The following is a 22,528-nucleotide window of genomic DNA, read 5'->3' as shown; positions in this document are numbered from 1 at the left end:
TCAAGAACTCCTTAAAAATACATTGCTTTTCAGACTCAACATCAGCTGTGCCCCACAATCAACCACAAAATACAAATCTAGGGGGAAACTGGCTGTTTGGAGTCCGGGGAAAAAGCGGTTAACATATGAGATGGATCCCTACACTTCCAGGTCACTTCCTGCAAGACCTATGTAGCTTGGGGAGGAAGAGATAAAAGTCTGGGCTTAGCTTCCCAGGGGCAAGTTTCTTGGTCTGGAGTGCTCTGAGGAAAGGAGCTATTTGTTTTATCAGGCTGGAGAGGAGATGCCATCTAAGAAAGCAATTTGCCCTCAACCAAAAAAGTTAAATTCTTAATAGCTGGTAAAGGCCCCAAATGCTGAGGACTGAAGAAGACATCTAGCAGGTGTCAGACTGCCTGCTAAAGAAACCTGGACAGTAAGAGGTATCTCGAGCGGTCCTTTCTACCCTAAACAGGAAAAGCAATTCAGGCGACCAAGTACCTGATTATTCCTGGCCCTGGGGGTGACCTGAGTGCTGCTGGCAAGGGCTTCTGGAGTCATTCCCTGATCGGCAGTGGCAAGGTTTCCTAGTGCAGATCCTGGCCCTATGTCAGGCTGTTGCCTGGGGCAGGTTCTGATGCTTCTGGCTCTATTTTTCCTGTACAATAGTTGCTGGACAGATGTAAGCAACAGAACCTGGTTCCAGAGTCCAAAAGAACTGTGAAGGATTTGTGTCCACGTGAACAGGAAACACTGCCTTTGTTCCTGTAGAGTAAACAGGAGCCACTGCTCCCTTGCCCGTAGGAGTAACAGCAAATACCTCCACTACTGTACACGTTAATCCAAGCCGTAAGCTTATTCACATGCCCTAAAATCAGAAGCCGAGACACTTAATCTGTTGATTTGCCCTAATGCCGGGAGGCCACAAATGAGATTGGCTTCCACTGTTACCAGATTAGCTGTAACTAGCTGAGGCGTAGAGCGCATCCCCCACCCGCGCTGAACAAAACCTTCCCCGCCCCTTTCCCAGGTAAAGCACACGGCACTTCCCGCAGACATGTCCCTTCCCAAAGCGCGCTGCCTGGCACCTGTTGCGGCACCCCCGGCGCTGCGGACAGCGCTGTGTCCCGGCGGGGCTGTCCCGGGCACGGCTCCCGGCGCCGCCGGGGGCAGGGAGGGCCCGGCTGGAGGAGGAGCCCCGCCCGCTGCTCTTAAATACCGTGACCGGCGCTGCCCCGCGGCCGGCGGGGCATGGCCATGGAGATGGCTCGGGATTACGTGGGATCGCTGCTGCGGTGAGTGCGGGACACTCCCGCCCTTCCACCGTCCCCGTCCCCGTGCCGGTGCGGCCGCTGGGGATGTCCGAGCAGCCCGGTCGGCTCCGGCGCTGCCGGGCGGAGGGCGCGGTGCGGGCGGGGCTGGAGCGGGGTTAGCCCCGATGGGCGCTGTGTGGGGAAGGAGGGCAGGACGCCTTCGCAGCCCTGCGAGCCTGGCTGAAGCTCTGCTGAGGGAAGCACAGGTAGGAGCCCTGCAGCCTGAGTCGCCTTTGAGGTGCGGTGGCCTCTCGGCGCCCGAGGCTGCTGCCGGCTGCCTGCGGGTAGCGTGTTATCCCGCTGGGACTCGGGGACAACAGAACCACAAGCTCGGTCACATTGTCACCGAGCCAGCCGCGGCCGTGGAGCTACAGCTCTGTACGCTGCTCGGAAATCCATCCGCTGCCAGCTGCGCTTGTGGTGGCTCTACACTGCGTGTGTGAGCAGAACCACGCTGCCATCTGGTTGAACCCGAAGTCTCCTGACTAATTTCTGACCTCTTCCTATTTTTTGTTTTGCTGGGGATTTTTCTTGTTGTTTTCTCTTGTTTTGCCTCCCTGTTTCTGCCGCTGTCATTTGCCAGCGAACCCTAACCTAAAAATCAATCGGTGCCGTGTCCTGGAGCGTGTTGTGCAACGTTGATTTTTCTGAGCGGGACTGAAGACCATTGCACCACATTCTTAGACAAACATATGGGACATGTTGCAAACAAAGATAAAGAGTGAAATATGTGTACAGGGCCCAAGGCAGGCTTTTAATCCCTGTGTCCTCCTGAAAAATTAATTCATCTCTCCCACCAGCTTTGACATTAGAGTGAATGCTTGTGGCAGCATTTGTGGAGCCCTCTGTAGCAGATTGTAGTTATCCAAAACAAACTGGATGAGATGCTAGAGTTTAAAGGTACTTGATCTTTCAATTATAAAATATTATTATAAAGTATTATTATAAACATAATAATAATTTATACATTATTATTATAAATTAAAATATTTTTAATTCCACAGATGTAGGATTCCTTTTAAGAGCTAGAACTTGATTCTTTTGGCTTTAAAGAATAATAAAGAATAAAACAATGGTGGATTTGTTGGTATTTAACATGTCACTCAACTTTATAATAATACCAACTGCACCTTAGTTCTTTTCCACCACTTGTTTTGTGACTTAGCTTGAACAGCTTTTAATAGGAAATTATTTTTGGTAACTCCAGTCTAGCAGGGGAATTCCCTGTGTCAGGAATGGGTTTGTCTATGCTTTGAGGACAGCTACAACAAGAATGGATCTATCCAAGTGCTGTGAATGTAGGCTGGCCTGCTTGAGCCTATGGTCTAGGAAGGAGAGTGATGCCCAAAATAAAAACCAGCTTTCAGCAATAGGCCCAGAAATGGAAGGGTTCACACTCTGTTTATCTGGCTGCTTTTCATCATTCTGCCTTTTGTCTCCTCATTGGCTGAAACCTCAGCCTGCCCTGGAGCCCACACTCGCTTCTTCATAAGCAGACATAGTTTAAAGATGCATTGACAGATTTCATCAAAATGTAGGTGAAATTTCACTACTGTTAAACAACTTCTTAAGCTCTTTCCTGTTCAGTGACTGTGGTGGTGATAATGTAAGCCCTGGTTTATTAGTCTGTTTGTTTTATTGCTGTGACTTCAGATAGAGCTAGGCAGCAGTGTGAGGTGATTGATCCTGACTCCTTGAGAAACTTCTGCTCAGCACTTCAAAGCATGGCTTGTAGAGTTGGCTGGGGTGAACCCTGTTAGCTCAAGTCCTGCCCATGAGCTGGGTCCTTAACATTTTTCATTCTTTGTCAGTATGTTTTGGCTGTTACCCCTATGCTTTGTCTTTTGTGAATGACAACTCCGCCTAAGTAATGGGACAGAAAACTTTTCAATGGGACTAATATTGACTGTCCTTGGGGGCGGGGGAAAAAAATTGGCAGTACTCACATATATATCGCTCAGGTTACTATTCTACATGCAAGTTTTCAAATTATTGAGAGGCAATGAGGTGTAATGAGCTGTGAAAGCTCTTGAAACCTCAGCGCTGCAATTTTTAACATCAGGTGTTAGTGGTGAAATGGTGTCACCAGCCCCGAGGTAGATGAGCAGGCTTCCTTCCTGAGGGAGAGACTCAGTGATTCAGAATGTGAGCTGCCCACAACCAGTGGGGTGATTGGGGACCTATTAACTTAGTCAGCAGAGAGATTGGCAAACACAGCCTGTCCTAGCAGGCTTCCCTTCTGTGGGGCTTCCATGCCCTTGTCAGTGCTGCTGTCTCCTCGTCCTCTCCCTGGCCTCACCCTCTTCCACGAGGAACACTGCTTATTAGCTCTTTAATATGAAACAGTTCTTATTTCCTGAAAGCCAAGCTGGCTGCTTGTCCTCACCAGCTTTGTCACAGGAAGGACAGAGGTTTCCATCAGCCACGTGTGTATAAATGCCAGATGTTGAAAGTCAGGGACATACAGTATAGCCAGGATTTGCAAGGAAGTAATAGCATGAGTTAGAACAGAACTGCTGAATGTTCTCCTCCTTTAAAAAATGAAAGCTCCAATAATGCCAAGGAGTTTTTGAGGAAGGTAAGCTTGTTTTTTCGAGGAAAGGTGATAGCCCAGAAGAGTGGTTCAGAATGAGATCAGTAAACAAATTATTTGCTGAAATCTGAATCTATTCAGGCACAAGAATGACGTTCTGTGCATTCCAAACAGACACTTACAGACCAGATAAGAGGTGTAGAAAAGGTATTTATTCTCTGCGGTTGGTGTGGATTTGCACAAAAGATGTGACTGGGACATCATAAGTTGAGTAACTTTATACCATCTCGTTGTTCTAGGAAGTTCTGCATTCACTCTGGCTGCAGGTACAGGCTGCCAGTTCACTCTACCCTCAGTGAAATGTCTGAGAATAGATTTTCCTACATAAAGTTGACTTATCACACCTATGTGGGAAAACAAAATGGGGAAGCGTTATTTTACCACTCCTGAGCAATTCAGTATCAAGGAGCCAAAGGTATTTACAGAGGGTGAAGTCCAGGGGTGTGGAAGACAAAATATTGCCTCCCTTTAAAAGATTTAGAAATCAATCCTTCTCAGGTGTCGGGCAGAGTGCCATTTTTGGCAAGCTAACTATTGACTTAGCCATTATCATCATTTGTCAGAAAAAGTGTCACTAGGTGTAGATGAAGCGGGTCTCTACCTTGGTGTGGGAATAGGCTGTTACTGGTGTTATGTGCTTGGTTTACCAAAGGTAAATATGCAATTGCCAAGAAAAATCTAAAGTATCTTTCTAAAAGTGATTAAATTCTTCCAGCCTTGCTGGCAGCCTGCTCCAACACTATGTATTTATGTACTTGTATCTTTACTTCGATTGCATTTAACACCTTCTGATACAAGCCCCTTGTTTTGTGTTTTTCAAAACCAGATGGAATTTTATAGGCTGCAGACATAATTTACAAACAAATGCCTTGACTCTTCGGAAGTCAAGTGTAACCATATCACAAAGCTCTGCTTGCATTCTGCCCCTGGCTGTTTTGTATATGGGTAATACGTTCAGTCTTCCTAAAACAAACTCATATCTTAACACATAAGATTGCTTTCAATTAATTATGGATCTCACTGAGTGTTTGTCTTAGAAATAAAGAGAATTATCTAAGTAACTGAATTTAAAACTGCATTAAGTTTTACAACCCATCAGCTTCACTGTGATTGTGAAGCTAGAGGTGTCCTGAGTCTGCTTGAAATTGTTTTAATTTTAAAAGTCTTTCCAAATGTCATGGGCAAGAGGGAGTTCAGAGATAACATATCTGTAGGGCTGTGTAGTATTTATTTTGAAATTAAGCTCCAAGAGTCTTAATGTGATCTGTGAATTACTCGTATAATGTGATTATGTCAACATCTTCCTCCTTCTTGCAGTACTTGACACGACTGTTTTTGTAACTATGTTGAATTTTTATTTGTCTTAGATCTTTCATATCCATGGGAGCATCTGTAGGAGCAGTAACCAAACAGACCCTGTTCCCTCCTCTCATGCCTGCAGGGCGCCCTTTCCGTGTGTCCAATGCCTCCCGAAGCAGCCGGAAAGGAATTGTTGCAAGCAGCCTGCAAGAGCTCCTCAGCAAGGTACAGCAAACAGTCCCACTCTGACTGAAACTCACAGGGAAATACAGCATCCCAGAAAGACAGCCCACAGACTTGTTCTTCTAAAAAACCGCGACTGGGGAAGTTCAGGAGAATATTTCAGATGAGCATGTGTCAATATGAAATTATGGGCTCTCTTCAGAGTGCTAAAATCTCCTGGGTTTTTTTTCAGACTTTAGATGCCTTCGTTATAACTGCTGGAATAGTTACTCTGGTTTTGGAGGAAGATGGCACAGTTGTGGACACAGAAGAGTTCTTCAAGTCCCTGGATGATAATACACACTTCATGGTTCTAGAAAATGGACAGAAATGGACACCAGTAAGTGTTGACTGCTTCTTTCTCATTTGACTAGAAGTGGATAGAGGAATGTTTGTGGCTGCTAAGATTGTTGGGAAGAGGGGAGAAAGGGAGGAAAAATTCCTCTGAAGAGGCAAGATGTAAACTCCTTGTTGAGCTTTCCTGGATGAAAAAATTGAGTTCATATTTCTTATTGTCCCTTTTTTAGACATAGATCAGTTGGCAAAATCCACCAGGAATTGAAATAAAGCATTACAACTGCAAAGACTTAGAGGGACAATATCCTCCTTTTGGAGAAGCTCAGAAATATTTGTTCTTGAGCCTTTTTCTAACATAAAAAAAAATTAGGACTTTGACTCCATGAAGTTTAAAAAATACAGTGCCTTTAAAGATTAGATTTAGACTGTAAAAATGCACAAGTAAAGTAATATAAAGCAAGTTCTGCCTTCCAAAGGCAGTAAGAGTTAATGATAATTAGAAACATGCCTGTGTTTTTGCAAATAGCCAGAAGTTGGCATCAGAGCCTAATGTTAGTCTGCATTCTTCAAGATATTTAAGAACTATTAAAACTGGCTTGCTTTAGCCTTCTAATCATATAAATTCAGTATTCAATTAGTTCTTTTATGGGGAAATAGTAATCTATACATTAAAAACATAGAGTCAAACTCATAACTGTTTTTCCATGAGATGGTTGTTGCTAAAAAACTGGCGTCAAAATTTTTTTCTACCAGGTGCAGAGCTGGCTGTGGAGCTGTGAGCAGGGACACAATTTTTTGTGCCTTCACACATACAGCTCGATCCTGTGGCCCTGTTTTCCCTGTCTCCTGTTGCAGTATGGGTAGCCTGTACATTTTCCCCCAAAATGCCTCACTGGCTTATCAAGCTCTGCACCTGAGGCATGAGCTCCAAGGGCAGAAAAGGAGTTGCAGCCAGGGTGTGACTGCACCTTGCTCCTGTCTCCTGTCTGGCATTGCAGCAGCACAAGTTTGAATGCAGCCCCTCTTCAGAAAGTGCTGGATGACAGCAGAGGGATTGTCACAGCTTCACCAATCACCTGGAGTGTAGCACCAGCTCTGTCCTGCTTTATCCAAATATTCCAGATGCTAACGGGGAGGGGTGCGGGGAGATGCTTCCAAGCACACCAACTGCTTGTACACATCCAAAGCTGTTGTTGATAGGGGACCCTGTTGCTGGAGCTTGGAGGTTATCGAAGTAAAACAGGCATAAAATTGCTGGCTGATGATATACTGCTGTGTTTAGCTTTGTCTGACTTATCATGGCACTGTCTGAGGGCTGGGGTGTCAAGTACAAAAAGGCTCAGTCTTACACAACTTTATTGCTTCATTTAGCATGCAGAAAAAAGCCTGGCAGCTGCCAGGTCATTAACCTTGAGCAGAATGTGCTGAGCAGAGGATCCCGTGTATCCACTAGATGTCTCCGTGCATATGGGTTCTCTTTACTATTTTCTTTTTGTTTTTCCTTTCTTGAAGCACACACCCTGCAGCAGACAAGAGCTGCTTTCAATAAAGGAGGGCACATTTAAGGTGGAAGATGTCTTTCTGTGCTATTTCTCCTTTGCTTTTCCTCTTAAAATCTCATTATTAAACCCTTGGCCTAATCAGCAGAGATTCCTCTCTCTGTTTCTTTTTAGTAGAAAGAAAGAGATGTTTGGGCCAGGTTTTGAAATGAGTCCCTGACTTTTCACAGATGTCTGATCTTTGTAGTAGTCTCCAAGAATGTTCGAGTTCCTGATTAAACAGAAGGACCTGATGTCATCCTGGATATTTGGTGGCTAACCTCGCTGCCTCAAAAAGCAGCCAGAATGTACCAGGATAAATAAATGGCAGGAACACTGTCCAGTGGCTTCAGTGTACTCTGAAGAAGCTCTACTACAGAAAATAAATATTCGGGAGATGCTCTGTCACTCCAGAACTTTAGTGTCTCTTTGGAAAACTTCAGAAGCCTGTTCAGGACTTGAGAAACCATACATAAGCTACAGATCTCCTTTTCTGTGTGCTAATGCTTTCAATTCAGGTTTAGAACTGACTAGAAACTGGCCCCAAGATTCGAATAAGCAAAGCTGCTTCTGAAGAGCTGCTCTGTTAATAATTGTCTTGCTGTAGTTTCCTGTGTTGTGGTATAAACTGTCTCTCTCTTTTTAAATTAGACAAAAAATGGAGTTGTTGCTGTGAGAAAGAAGAAGAAAATGGGAGTAGCTAACATCACATTTGATCTGTACAAACTGAACCCTAAGGATTTTATTGGCTGCTTAAACATCAAGGCAACCTTCTATGAGATCTACTCCATCTCATATGACATCAAATGCATGGGAGCAAAAAGCGTATTGCGGTGAGTGTGTTTCTGCTACTGGTCAGGTGTACACGTTCATGCAAAAATCTGTGTTTGCTATTGGTTCTGTGGAGCAGGTGTGCTTATAAAATCAGTATTTTTTTGTTATTTATTACCTACTGACCAGTATGCTGACCCTTTCTTTGTAAGGTAGATAGCTGACTGGTAAAAAACTTCCTGTAGCTTGTTTATGATGGAATCTTAAGTTTCCACCAAGGCAAAACTCTTTATCAGCTTGTATTTACTGAAAGGGTGTAAGTAGGGTTTCTTTGTTCTGCTGAGAGAATTTCCTCACATTTCCTTGACTTGTTTGTCTGAAGAATGCAGGAGGCTGAGGAAAGAAGCTCTTCAAAGAGGAGACTTCAAGGGGATTAAATGAGAGGAATTTGAGATCTAATGTCAGTGGTCTTAAAGCTTGCTCAGATATTGCTGTTCCTGTTTGCCAGATTCACCACTACATGGAGGGAAAGGAAAATGTAAGAGAGTGAGACTCTCCTCTCTTAATGTGGATTTGTCATCTGTAGCAATACTGTGATGTCATTACTCTTAAGCCAGCTGGTGTGGTCACTAGGCAGGCCAAAAGGGAGCCTGTCGAGGACCAGTGTCTCCTGTAGGACTGATCTGCTATAGGGCTGGCTATCGGGAAATGCTGTCTTAAAAATAATACTTCTTCAGTCCACTGTTTTCAGCAACGAGTTGAAAGCTGGTGCCTTGTCAAGATCAGCTGTATTCTGCCCTGGTTCAAAAAGGAGCTCAGACTCCTTCCCAGAAGTGCTGCACTTTAACACTTGTTTAAGCTGCAACCCCAGGTTTCTCTACCTGACTTGTAGAATTTTGTTTGAGACACAATGGTGTACTCCATTTTATTACTTGAGGACCAGATCTGACAGACAGGTGTATATGTCATCAGTGAAGTTTTGACTTGTCCAGAGTGACATGTAGACTTTAGATGAAGTCTTTAGGCAGTCTTTCCTCTCCTGATGCAGGTATGCTGATCAGCATTACAATGCTGGTCTTGTTCCCTGTCCTTCGGTCTCACTGACCTCTCCTGCTCTACTTGGGTGGTCCCTTAATCTTCTGGGCTACAGCTGGCTGTAGACAAGGCTCCTCTCTGGTCTGGATGAAGTGATTATCCAGCTACATGCTGCATCCACCTGTAACACTGACTTCATTAGGGTTTCTTCAAAGCTGAGGTTTGCCCTTGGACAGCTGCACTCCTCCAGGTCTTATGTTTGTCAAACTCTCTCAAGCCAAAACAAACTCTGATCTCTGACTGCCTGCTATGGAACTGGGTATCAGCACTGGAACTTGTGCTGCTAAGGAGAGTTTGAAGTGACAATTCTGCCTCCCTTGCCAAGACAGGGCAGCTGGTGAGAAAGGAGCGGTGCTGGCAAACAGCTGAAGTAGCTGTGGAGTTCTTCTGGAAGCTCTGTTATGTTACAGAGCTGAGCTGGAAGGGAAATGTCACTGTCAGGGTGGGATGACAGTATGCTAGCAAAGAACAGGGTGACAGAGGAGATAACCTTGGATACCCTTGAACACAGCAGTGACATGGCCCGTCTCAGCTTGCTGTTAAATCAGTGACAGACGATGTCAGGATCCTAGTGTAGCCCCTCTGCTAATGAATTCCAGATCGCCAACTCTGATGCCCTCTCCCCAAGCCCACATGCAGAGTGTGAAGGGAAAGGACTGAAAAATGCTGCAGCTGTTGCTGATGGGTGGGGCTGGAAGGCTGCCAGGTCTGATTAGTGCATTTCCCCTCGTGGTGTTCCCCTGTAGTGTCCGACTGAAGGATCAAATGTCCAGCTCAACAAATAACTTGCTCCGTGGCTTAAGTGGCAACTGCTCTTGTGTGCAAGTGACACACTGCAGCTGCTCCAAAGCTCAGCACCAGGTGCAGCTTTCTTTACAACTGTAAAGCTCCTTGGCCTGTTCTGTGTGCCAGAGGAAGAACATGCTGAAATGGCACGTGTGGGGAGCATGAATAAGGGTACAGTGTTCTTTAAAGGCTTCGCAGGCTCTAAGTACAGGGTATTCTGCTATGCTGAGGCATTGGATTTCAGCTGCAAACCTTTCATGACAGTGGGGTTAAAAATGAATTTGTAGGAGGCAGATTTTTGCTCCTCTGCTTAAGCTCAAAGGACAAGTGAATAGAAGCAGAGGGTTCACAGCTGTATGTTTTCTTAGACAGGAATTCAGAAAATCTTCCTGCTTTTTTTTCTTCTGCAGAAGAGTGACTGATCTGGTTTTCTGTATCTTCAGAAACTGATCCCATTCCAGTTCTGGAATGGTTCCATTTTTTTTCTACTGCTTCCCAATGCCTCAGCCTCATACTTGGGAGGGCCCTCCTAACTTCTGGGAGATGAGACTCAAATGTAGCTCTCAGCACTTACGTCCCTGTTATTTCTTGCAGAATGGAAGGTGCAGTTACAACTAAGTTGAATAAATGACCATTCAAATATGACTGTCTCTTCCCCTGCGAAGATCCACAGTTTGTGTTGTCAACCTCTGGTACTTACCCGATGTTATCTATGGATTTGTACTGAGTCTTACACAGCAGTATATATTTGAATGCTGATTTTATCAAATTTTTAGAAAATAAAATAGTTATGAACTGAGGATTCTTAAGGCTTGCATCTTGGCCAGCAGTAATTTTCCTGCTTCACCTGTTTTGCTGTTGACTACCCACTGTAATGTGATTGTTCAGCTCTAATCAGGTTTGATCTGTGGCTTGAAGATGCATGCGGGGCTGTATTAGTGAATGACAAGGGTGAGACATGAGGTGAGTTTATGCTGCAGGAATGCTGCTCCCAGGCTAAGTTGTTTCCTGTGGTTCTGTGATGGTTTAAGTGATGGCTTTGCAGAAGGCCTGTGAGGGTCTAGCAGGATGTCAGCCTGCTTTGTTGAATTCTGCTTTGTGATTTCTGGTTTTGCCAACATGTCAATAGTTTTCTGTCAATCAAGTGTTTTCTCTAAAGAGGGTACAAAAATGACCATCTTCTCAGAAGTGAGAAGGAATGAGAGGGGTTTTTAAATATATTGACTTAACTCATCATAATGTTGTGGGGGGAAAGGGGTAATGTAATCTTGCTGGTGATTTTTTTTTTTCTTAAACCAATTACCTTTTTTTTTTCCAGGAAAGCGCTTCAGCTAATATCCCATGCAGCACAAATAACTGGACAGTTTCTTCTCTACACTGGAACGTATATGTTGCAGTTGATGGGTGAATATGATGAAGATGACATGTGCCCAAGATCCAGGCGGGAGTAGTGACCGCAGCTGCGCCTCTGCTGTCGAGTCCTTTTGCTTCAAGGCATTCTCTTGTCCAGTTCTGATTGTAACAATGTTATAGTAGGGGGATGTGCATTAACGTGAACTAACACTAATAGTTTTCCTCTTTGAGAGTGCTTGTAGGCCTTAGTCATGAAGTGTTGGATGTTCACAGGCTCTTGACACCACAAAAAGATGGGTGCATCATGTCTGAGAATCTGGCCAAAGGGGAGAGAGAGCAGGTTTTTGCCCCAGCAAATCGAAATGGACAATGACTACACTTGGAAAATTGCATGCTTTGTAACCAATGAAATATTTTTTGAACCAATCAAGACACTGTTTTATTCTTTTGGAGGGATTTTTGTTTGTTTGTTTTCATGGCTGTTTACTTGCACTCTGAACAGACTGGGCTGTAAGGTGAGGGCACACTGTGGGATGTGTTTGTTTATTTGTTTGTTTTAATCCTTAACCAGTGCTGGCATTGGAGTGAAACTGGAATTGAGGTGAAGTGTACCTATTTACTCCTGCTGACAGCAGAGCTACTTAGTGCAACCTCAGTCCTACTTCAGTGACTGATTCTTCTCATGAAGTCTAATTGGAGATTTGCAACTACTAAGCAGAAGGCTAAGATTTAGCCTTGCTTCCCTTAAAATAAATAAAAGCTTTTCATTATTGTTCTTTTTTTTTTTTTTTCAAATCTTCAGGATGTTCAGGTTATTACAGCTCACCCAGTTGAAGAACTTGACATATTTTTTAACAAATCTGATGTCCAGTTCTGCCTGAGCATTCAGTTATCTGCCATGGTTTCATGACTATGGCTTGTAAGCAAGCAGCTGAAGCTTTTTTCAGGGATTAAACCACCAATTCTGCAGTTTTTACTGTTATAAGATGACACTAGGTCATCATCGAGTTGGGCTTGAGGTACATGTAAGAGATGCTGGATATTTTGTTGCCCTTGGGTTCAGGGGAGAGCGCCAGGGACACTATCTAGTCTTGCATAACATACATGTATGCTCTAAAGTGAATATTTGCAGTGTTATAGTCTCCTAAGACAAGCTGCATTAAAGGACAAACTAATGTTTCCTTCAGTTTCCTGAACTGTTACTATGCACAGCTTTCAGTAGGCTTTTCCTCAACAGTGTGAAAAATTGGAGGCCAAGTAGCCTGAGGCATCTTGTGTCAAAATGCAAACTCAGCTTGGTGAAGGAAAAAAAAAAAAACAGTTTTGGTTGTTCACACATGTAGCTTTTCAGGTTTTTGTTTGTTTGCACATGAAGAACTTTAGGAAGGCTGAAAGCTGTTAAGGGGACAGACATCAGATGCAGAAGATGTGTCTGTCCTGACAGTAGGTGCCACCTAATAAGAGCAGCTCTGATGCCAAGAGAACAAGTGGAGCAGGGGAGGAAATCAGTGGGAGTGAAAGGGAAAAGACCACTATGGACCCCACAGTGCTTGCCATGCCCCTGAGACAGGAACCCAATAACTGTGTGCACCAACTGCATTGCTAAAAGAGAAACAGAAAACTGGAAAAGATGAAGTCTCATGGTTCGTGGTGTCTATTCTGGCCTCTTAGATGAGTCTGTTCACTTCAAAGGTCACTGATACATGGCAAAATTGCTCTTGCTATCAGCTGCAAATCTCACCTTCATATGCTTATTTTTGCCTTCCCACTGTGAGTGTGGCTATGCCAGCTGGAGCTGCATCCTTCAAATCACCTTTGAGAGGAAAGGCAGCCCTAAGCCTGAGTGTTAAAGGGACTGATGGACACAAGTTTTGGTCTGTCTCTGCCCCTCTCTTAAGTAATGGTACTACAAATAAATAGACAGCTAAGAAAAACCTTGGTGTCTTTTCCTAATTCCTGTTGTTTGCCATCTACTTCTGAGTGTATGCTGGAGGAGGCAGAGGGCATACTGCTCCAGATAAGGGGAGGACTTGTTCTCTCCTAATTTCTCACAGTGAAGAATGTCTGGAGCTTGCAGCACTGTCATGTGTCCTTCAGAAGAAAACAATAAACTATGCTGGGAGTAATGAGAAAGCTTCCATTTTGATATAAACTCTATGTTTTGTCTGTATTTTTCTTGACACCCTCTGCATAAATGATTGTTGCCATGTTAATCCTTGGCCAAAGTCTTTCTTTCCCCGGCAAGGAAGTGCATTTAACTGACTTTACAAGGACATGGTAATTGATTTTTTTCAGCTTTTAAGGACCACTTATTCTATTAAAACAAGCACAGCCCTTGAAGGAATTTCTCTTAAATGCTTCTAAGAATATTTATGTTGCCTAAGGTGGAAGCACCAGTAGTAAAAAAAATGTAAAACAACTGGAATGGGTCATTGTTGCTTGCTTTGAGTTGCTTCTTCAACATCTGTAGTACAAAAGCTTTTGCATGTCTGAACTGTGCAGATCCCAAATTCCAGCCTTCTCTAGCCAGAGGCAATTGTTACAGGACTAACAGTCCATAGTTTACAGTGGCACTATCTGGGAATCTAGCAGTGATCTGAAAAGCTAACCTGCTATGGATGTGCAATGTTTTTAAGCAGCTGCTGCTTCAACAGCTTAACATTTAAAACTCAAGCTGCTGAAGCTCCTATGTGCAGCAGTCTCCATCTTGGAGCAATTCCCTCTGTTCAGCTGTTTGCATTTTGAATTAAAGGAGCTCAGATCTGATATTTCCTCGAAATGGGAGAAGTCTCCTGGAAGCTGTGTCTAAAATAGTTTCATTGCTTTTGAATCTGGGTCTTTCACAGGCTTAGCATTTGGAGGTGATATTTCCTACTGTAACAACTTCTTTCTGGAAAAAAAGTTTTGGCTTTGAGTCAGACTGGAAGAGTTTGTCATTCTCTAAACTGGAACCAGTTCGTTTTGGGTTATTTATTGTTTTGTGATTTTGTTGGGGTTTTTTTCGGACTGTTTAGGAAGTACAGCTTCTACTTCAGTTGTATATCGTACACATATACATAGCAAAGATCTACCTTTCAGAAAACTGTAGAAAATTTCTGTATTTCAGAAAATACAAGCTATACACAGAAAAACTAAAAGCAAAGGCTTTTAACTGCAGGTGTGTGGAGAAGCAGCTAAATTTTTCCACGTGGCACTTTTAGCTTTAGTTTTCATTCCCATAGCCTCAGTTAACCTGCATTTATTGCTGTTGCAGACAAGGCTGGGAGCAAGGACATGCAGAAGGTGTGAAACATGTTTGCTGCCTCCTTGCTTGCACTGACCCTTTTTGCCTGTTGCTTTGCATCACTTACTAACAATGCACCAAGTCCTACTCTCTGGTTACCAAAAAAGGAATTTTCACTGAAGTAAGAGACCTTGTTGACTCAGGCACTGCTCATGTTCTGCAGACAGAGCAAAGTTGCTTTCTTTGCGACCAGAATGAAGAATCTAGTAGCTTGTGTGTGTGTGCAGTTTATCATTACTTCATTTCCTTCCTTTCATAAACCCATGAAAGTTTTCTTGCACCTTCCGATTCTTTCAGAAGAAAGCCCTTATTTCCAGGCAGAAAGGAAAAAGCAGGGTCTAAATTCCTTAGATCATTTGAAATATGCTGTAGGAAACATTACGAATCCCTTCCCTACAGAGGAGGGGAAGATAAAAGCAGGAAAATTGGACCTTGAGCTGGAATGTTTTTCAGTGAAGTGTCCAGAGAGGTATGTATACACAATTTTGGAAATGTTGGTAATTCTGAATTTTAAGTGTGAAGATAAACTCATATGATAATTTGTAACTTGCAGAATATAACTCTAAATAATTTCAGTGTGCTTCTTCCCTGAAATCACACTTGAACTAAAGGCACAGGCTATTTAATTAAGAGTTAAAAGAAATTTAAAACCAAAGTACAAGGCATGTTTTTGACTTGATGCCCCAAGGTTTATTAGTCTTAATGTGATTAACATACCACTTCAGTTATGTATCAGCAAGTATCCTTGTGGGGCTTAGAGTTTATCACATCTTTCTCTACCTTACATTGTCATATATGTAGCTAAGATATTTTTAAGTGTAAGGATTGTTGTTTTGCTAAGGAAAAATGTCCTATTTTCTAACTTCCCAATTTTTAATCTCGGTAGTTTAGCTTGAAAATTGAGGTGGGTGAAAATTGCTTTCAGTGATGGCAATAGTTTCTACTGTGTGGTGCCAATTTCATTAATAAACGAAATCAAGAAGTGGCTTTGGGTGTTGTCTCTATTCATTTCCAGAATAAGATATTCCTGAAATGATCATGAATATTAATGAATCCATGGTCTGGCATAAACCGTTTCCAAATGCAGGACTGTGGCAGCGAAGTAACTGGATACTATTTTGTGGCTCTGAACTCTTAACTCCTTAGTGCTGACTCACTTTCTGGCCTCAGAGAGACTGTGCAAACTGTTTCCTTTCATACAAAAGGTTTGCTTTCCTCCATCTTTTACAAAAGTTGCAAAAGACTACAAAATACTGAGTACAGGAGATGAAGGTTTCAGTGATCTCTGGTGTTCACTAAGCAGTGTTAAGATCAAGGACCTCTTTATTTTGCCTCATAAAACCTCTCTGCAGTCATTTACCTAGAGTAGTAGACGTGACTGCAAGGAAAAAAATTGATTTAGGTGAGTGAAATAGCATATTTGTCTAGTTCAGGATTAACTTAAGCTTGAGGGGGGTTAGCATGCAAGTGTGATTTGTCTGTTGCTCTTCTATCTAATAAGTCCATCTTGTATTTAGCTAAAGGGACAGTTTCAAAGAGCTTGACTAATGTAGCAGCTCTCCTCTTGTGAGGGAATCACGGTCTGGTTTCTTGCTGTGGGAAAGCACAGAATGGAACTGTGTTTGGTTCAGTGGCAAGGCTTTGGCAGCGGGAATTAGAAGGATGCTGTGAGGGTGGCCTCTGTGTCGTACAGAGCTCCTTCCATCTGGCTCTGAAATGAGCCCACCACTGCCCAAAGCTGAGGCCTCCAGACAAGCCTGCAGTGTCTCTGTGGAATCATATTTAAGAAAGGGTAAAAACTGCTGTGCAGCAGCTGTGAGGAAGGACTGAAAAAGCTGTGGGAGATAACCTGCAGACTTCAAGGTCAGAAAAGAAGTGGGAGGCAGCGCTACAGGTGCCAGACAGAGCCTTCTCTGCAGCCTGGGCAGGAACATGCTGGAGGAAACATCCACCCAGGGACATCCCCTCCCACAGCAGGTGGACATGCCTGGGAGGAAGCTGCAGCCACGGGGAGCCCAGGAATGAGCCATTTTCCTGGAGCAGGAGCTGGGGACAGTGAGGGACCCTCACTGGAGCAGGCAGCTCCATACGCTGTGGAAAGGAGCCAGGCTGGAGCAGACTGTGAAGGAAGGGCTGTATCCTGTGGGGAGGGCCCATGGTGGAGCAGGGGGAAGGGGGAGAAGGAAGGAACAGCGCAAAAGAAAGGATGTGGAGTGGAGCTGATCGTGACCCTCATTCCTCTACACTGCTCAGGGACAGGGAGAGGAGGTAGAAGAGCTGGGAACGAAGGAGTGAAGTTCAGCTTCGGAAGAAAGAAGAGTTTGGGGAAGGTGTTTTTGTTTTGCCTTTGTTTCTCACCATCTTCTTCTATTTTTTGCTGAAATTAAATTGATCTTCCCTGGGTTCTGTCTGTTTTGCTGATGTCGGTAAAACAGTGATCCCCCTGTCTTTATCTTGACCCACTATTTCATCTTATCTTCTCCCCATGTCTGTTGAGGGGATGAGGTGAGAGATCAGCTGGTGGGTACCTGGCAGACAGCAAAATTTAACATACCACAAGCACAAAACACTGGAAATAAAAATAAGCAAAACCCCCGAGGTGTTTGTGCTAATGAGGGCCAGTAAAATTGAAAACAAATTTTTTTTGAGTGATTTCTGAATGGCTTTTCACAGCAATGTTTGCAGGGACAAAATAGAGTCATATGTGAGATAAAGTTAATATTTTCACTTGACTAAGCTCAGTCTTGGACGTGCTTTTTCTAAGGTCACCCATCAGTCCGATTTGTTCGTAGTAGGCCCCACTCCTAATGTGCTCTTGATTAGGAATATTTATTAATAAATTTCAATTACCACTGGAAAAATAACTTTGAAATAGTTCTGTTAGTAGTTTCATAAAACAAAACAACTAATGAAATGTAACACTAGAAATAAAGTATGTCTCAATAGACTCCACAATCAGGATAATGCATTTTATGTAGTTCCAACACAAAAAAATTGATTGACCAACAATTTGCTAAAAAGTCTGCTTCAAAAATTAGCATACATTATGAATAGATTAAGGGGGGGAGAGGGGGGTAAGTAATATAACTATTATAACAGGTTGTTTGTGGTTGTCATGTATTAAAAAAAAAAAAAAAAAGTTCTTAGATCCTCAGACAACAACTCTATTTAAGAAAACAGTAGCTTAATGAAGTGTGTAGTCAGTCAGTCTGTTATAGACCCAGAGAAATCTCAGACATCTAAAAAGTCCTTTAAAGTCCTAAAGGTAATTTCTTATGACACATTTTTAATTACTTCATGAAGTCCATAAACTTTTATGTTAAAAACACTTCTAATTACAAAGCATCTTCCCTTGCATAGGTATATAGCTTGGTTTGCTGCTGCTCTTTATTAAGGAGTGTTTTCAAATACTCTTCTCCCATCTCAAAAATCAGGAGAGAATGTACAAGAAAACTATAATTTAAGCAGAAGGACTGCTGATTTATTATTGAGCTAGACAAACTGAAGTCTATGGTAAGCTCTATTTTATTCCTGAGAAGCTAAATTGCAAATGCCATCATTTCAGTGATTCCTGTACAAAATGTGCTTAATGTAGGTGCTCTCCCAGCTGCAGCTCTCTTGCTTTCTTGAATTACTGAGGGAAGTTCCTTAGAAAAGCTGCCTTGAAGAGTTGCAGAATATTGTTCTAATTTCCACCCAAGTGATCATGCTTCCTAAATAAAAGTCATTATCCCCCAGAATAACCAATGTGTTTTCAAAGATGATTGATTATGCAAAAATAAATCCATTTTACCAGAAATCATAAAGTATTAAATAGATGCTGCAAATATTCCAGTCTCCCAGAAAAGCCATTTCATCTTTGGATGGGATGATCAAGCTGTTTTCCCTCATTATTATAAGTACTTTCTGCATACTACATTAGGATCAATATTTCATCTTGATAAGAAAAGTACTGTCTCTAATAGTTCCACCTTTGTGACCACCAAATTTAGTAAACCGTCCTCTCAATTCCTCCTAGTCTTAGCTGGGCCTGACATAGTACCATGTTCAGTTTTCACCAGAATTGTGATCAGTGAAAGCAAAGCAGGTTTTGTCACTTGCAGCATCAGCTATGACTAAAGGCAATCTAACAGAAAAAAAGTCACTTTTCTTTCTCTAACTTCTTTTTCTCCAAAGATTGTTGAGTTTGGGGGGTTTAATATGAGGGGGGGATGGGGTTAGGTGGTTTTGACATTTTGGTTTTTGGTTTTCTTTCACTGGAAAAATTCCAGCTGCTACATTCTGATCTTCTTTTTCTCTGTCCCTGATGTAACCAGCTTCAAGCACTCAGTTCTTTTGGCTCTTTTTCTATACCTTGCCCTGATGACTCCTTTACCCATGAGACCTGTTGTTTCTCTTGTGGCCTTCCATCACCTATTCCAGATCTCTTCTGGCCACATTCAAACTAAAAATACTTCATGGCTGAGGGGAGAAGGGGGCAGGGTGGGCATGAGGGGGTAGGCAGGTGTTTAAGCAAATATAAATTAAGAAAAAAAGGCATTTATATCTGTTTTGCTCTGGCTGCTCATGTTAAGTCTTTTCACATAGAAATGATCAGCCTCCTTGTTTCTGTAGCACTTGGAGCATAACTGTCTTCATACTAACCAAGCTGGTGTCCTAAGACACTTCTGATTACTTAGAGCTTAAGGAAATATCAGACAGACCCCACAGATCATACAGGCCACATGTAACGTGAAGTCCCTGTTCATTAACAGAGCCAGGACACCACAATGAAATAAATTTACACAGCACAGATGTACCCCTCTGCAAATCTTCCATACACAGGCAACATCTGTGTCTCCACACCCTTTCCACAAAGCAGTGGCACTCAGTTGTGCAGCCAGTGTATATTGTAACCCCGTATCCTTCCCCATGCTGGTCCTCTGCTCAGCAAACCGACCATGAAGTGTATTATTCACCGGGCCAGCAGTGGGCTGAGTCCTGGCCCCGGGCCAGACTGACCTCTTACATTCTTAGCATTCAGAAGCCTTTAGATCATGAATATGGTAATGCTGCTCAGGGGCTGCAGTCCAAGGCCAGGGGCGAACACCCTCGGTACCACCACTGCGGAGCGCTTTTTTGAGAAAACTAATGTTCAGTTCTCTCTGTGTGTGAGTGTTGGCTTGCTGTCCTTATTCCCAGTAGGTAACTCTTGGAGTAGCCTGCTCAGAGGGGGATGGTTCAGCTGCTTTTGTGCACTCAGTGTTAGAGTATGTTCCTTCAGTGGCTGCACCCACCCAGCCCTGACAGGGCTGAGGACGGTCCTGTTAAAAATAAGCCAGGCTTTGTCCAGTCGCAGCTTGTGCTGTGCTGTTTGTCCTGCGGCTTGAGGGCTTGTGAGGAACGGTCCTCTTCTCCTCACACATGTAATCTGAGAGAATCATTTGTGGAGCAGGCTAGGAGTGGTATGCTGCTCTGGGTTGGACATGGGTGACAGATGAGAGGGATCTGTGCTGGTGAGGGAAGGGTGGCAGCCGGGAGCCACTCAGCACCTGAGAAAACAGGAGAACAGGAAAACTGTGACTCACCTGAGAAACCCAAGACCTGACTGGAGCAATTTATAGTTGATTTTAGCTGCAAACCTGCTCTCACAGAAGAAGTGTTTCCCACAGTGAGATGAATCACTGTTACCTGGAGAGCTACACATTTCATCTCAAATACAGGCTTTGTTTGGTAAGTGCTAAACAGCTGACAGTCTAAACAGGACTCCAGCCCTTCATCTCAGAGATCTATTGCATTTTTTTCTTTTTTTTTTTCTTAGAGAATAAAACCATGAAAAGTTAAGTTTGGGCAATAAAACCTAAACCAATCTTTTCCCCTCCCACAGGCTGCAGTTCAGATCTCCACTGCAAGGGGTTTTACTCAAGAGTGTTAAGGAGACTGAGCTGGATGGGAGAAGATGCTTTAACAGCAAAAGACAAGAAAACTCTAGATTAAATCCACAGACTGTGCTTGGACCTGATCTGCTCAATTCCAAATGATCTCGGGGGAAAAAAAGTACTGAACTGGTAAATCTCTGTGATTGTACAAAAATCTTCAGGACAGTTAATCAGGCTATCAGGTGGACTGAGTTTCAGATGCATTTCATGATACTAATTTGAATAAGCAACGCCTGATGAAATTTAATATCCCTAATGGCATTGCAAAGGAAAAACCAACCCTGTGTTTCCAGTGACAGGATTTAATTTAGCTGCCACCACTGTCAAAAGACATTTTGGAGGTAGTCCTTTATTTTCAATGAAGGAAAAAGCTCAGCAGTGACCAAGAGGACAAATACAAGGCATATTAGAAAATAAAAATCAGAGCAGGAAGTATCCTCTAACTGCATAAATTATGGCCATGATTTAAATACTGGTACTCCCATCTCACAGACACCGCAGTAGAGCTAGTAAAGGAGGCTGATAAGCAAGGACTAATCATAGGAGTTCAGGGTCACACTCAAACATGGGGAGGTTAATTAGTCTAATACTTTCATCTCAGAAAAATTCAGACAGACAGGCAAAATGAAGAACAAAACCACTGAAAACTTCACCTTACACACAGCTACCACGATCATTAGGAACTGGTAGTCACTGTTTCTCAAAACAGAAGAGTTATGGGGCACCAATTTCAGGTGTCAGCCTTACAACAGAAAGAACTACTTCTTCACAAAATGGAATTCAGTTGTGCATGGAAGGCAATGCCATAGCAGACTTTGGAGGCTGAAAGTGTAACTGTGTTAAAAAGCAATTATATAACTTCAAAGATACTTGAAAAGAGCTATTAAATATGGGGTCCAGATCCTTCCTATGTATGGTTCAACAAAGGTTTAATCAGTTAATCACTGACTGCCAGATGTAGAAGGGCATTTTTGGAGCAGCATTACCATATCCTTTCCCCAGCATCCATCAGTGACTACTGTCAGAGATGGAATTCTAGATTAGACGGATATTCCATCTATTTAAGACCAGCTGTCATCAATGCACTCATCTGGTCAAAACGTGCTTTTTTGCCTCTGATAGTCTGTAGCACAACTTCTGGTTAAGAGACCTTCTTGCCCTTGTTCTGATGTCTCCCACACTTGAAACACCAGGACTTCATTGATAAGCTCTGCATTGTATTGGCATCTATTCAGAGCTGACTAAACTCCAAAAGCAAGCTGTCAATATCTCATATTCATTTTCCTCTTACAGCTGTACCACTCACTCACCACATGATACAGATAATGAATGGTATCCATTCCAGCTAAATTATGTTTTCACTCTGTCCTCCAAACAGATTGGTTCCCCAAAATCTTTAATGTGCAGAGAGGCTGGAGAGTTGAACACAGATGAATGCCTGCCTTAATTTTGTACTCCCATAGTCTTGGTTGTAGCTGTAAGGAAACACTAGCCTGGCCCCTTTACTGACTCTACTGAACACAGAGTGCAGCCCATTCTCTGGCTCTGTTTGTTTGTGTAGCTAAGTGACCGATTAGAATGGAGGTTAAAAACACAGCCACACCAAACACACATTTCTGCCTGACAAAACAGGCAGGTACATGCTTCCCTCTGCTCCAGGTGCTACAGCTATTGCATAAAAATCACTATGACCAACTGTGCATAAAGTCCTGGATGAGTAATTGTTAGCATTGAGGCTAAGCATGGGGAGAAACAAAGGGCTGAAAGAAAATACTCCAAAGGACAGAAAATATGTTACAAATCAAAAGACATTAAGTGCTGGAAAGTGCAAAAGCACCTGTACTCAAACACATGAATATTCAGGGTTGGAGTTAAAGTCTTCCATCCATTTGGCCAAATAGTGATAAAGTGTGTGAAAATGCAGCTAGAAACTCCTTCAGACGAGATGGTGGAATTCCTCCTGTGTCACTTCACAGTCTCTTGGACTTTGTACCTTTAACATATTTTCCCTGACTTGACTTAGTGACCTTTGCTTTAACATTACAAAGTTCAGACCGCATCTTGTGGGATAAAACAAACAT

The 22,528-nt window shown here is 43.0% G+C and overlaps 1 protein-coding gene across 1 annotated transcript; it reads left to right on the top strand.

Moving 5' to 3' along the window:
* The first annotated feature begins 1,174 nt into the window (after positions 1-1,174).
* CIDEA (cell death inducing DFFA like effector a) lies at positions 1,175-15,516 on the top strand. The gene is made up of 5 exons (XM_066328822.1): positions 1,175-1,274; positions 5,253-5,409; positions 5,600-5,746; positions 7,893-8,074; positions 11,212-15,516. The coding sequence occupies exons 1-5, from the start codon at positions 1,231-1,233 to the stop codon at positions 11,342-11,344; spliced, it is 663 nt and encodes a 220-aa protein (XP_066184919.1). The 5' UTR covers positions 1,175-1,230; the 3' UTR covers positions 11,345-15,516.
* The last annotated feature ends 7,012 nt before the right edge of the window (positions 15,517-22,528 follow it).

Source organism: Sylvia atricapilla, chromosome 1 (genome assembly GCF_009819655.1).
Source record: "Sylvia atricapilla isolate bSylAtr1 chromosome 1, bSylAtr1.pri, whole genome shotgun sequence".
In the NCBI taxonomy this organism is placed as follows: domain Eukaryota; kingdom Metazoa; phylum Chordata; class Aves; order Passeriformes; family Sylviidae; genus Sylvia; species Sylvia atricapilla.
Note: the sequence above shows the minus strand (reverse complement) of the source record. Positions and strands in the feature narration are given on the sequence as shown.

Bases quoted from the DNA above. Each gene is read 5' to 3' on its own strand.
- CIDEA (XM_066328822.1), top strand. From the start codon at position 1,231: ATGGCCATGGAGATGGCTCGGGATTACGTGGGATCGCTGCTGCG. The intron at 5,410-5,599 runs GTACAGCAAACA...GTTTTTTTTCAG, and splicing joins TGCAAGAGCTCCTCAGCAAG to ACTTTAGATGCCTTCGTTAT. The intron at 5,747-7,892 runs GTAAGTGTTGAC...TTTTTAAATTAG, and splicing joins ATGGACAGAAATGGACACCA to ACAAAAAATGGAGTTGTTGC.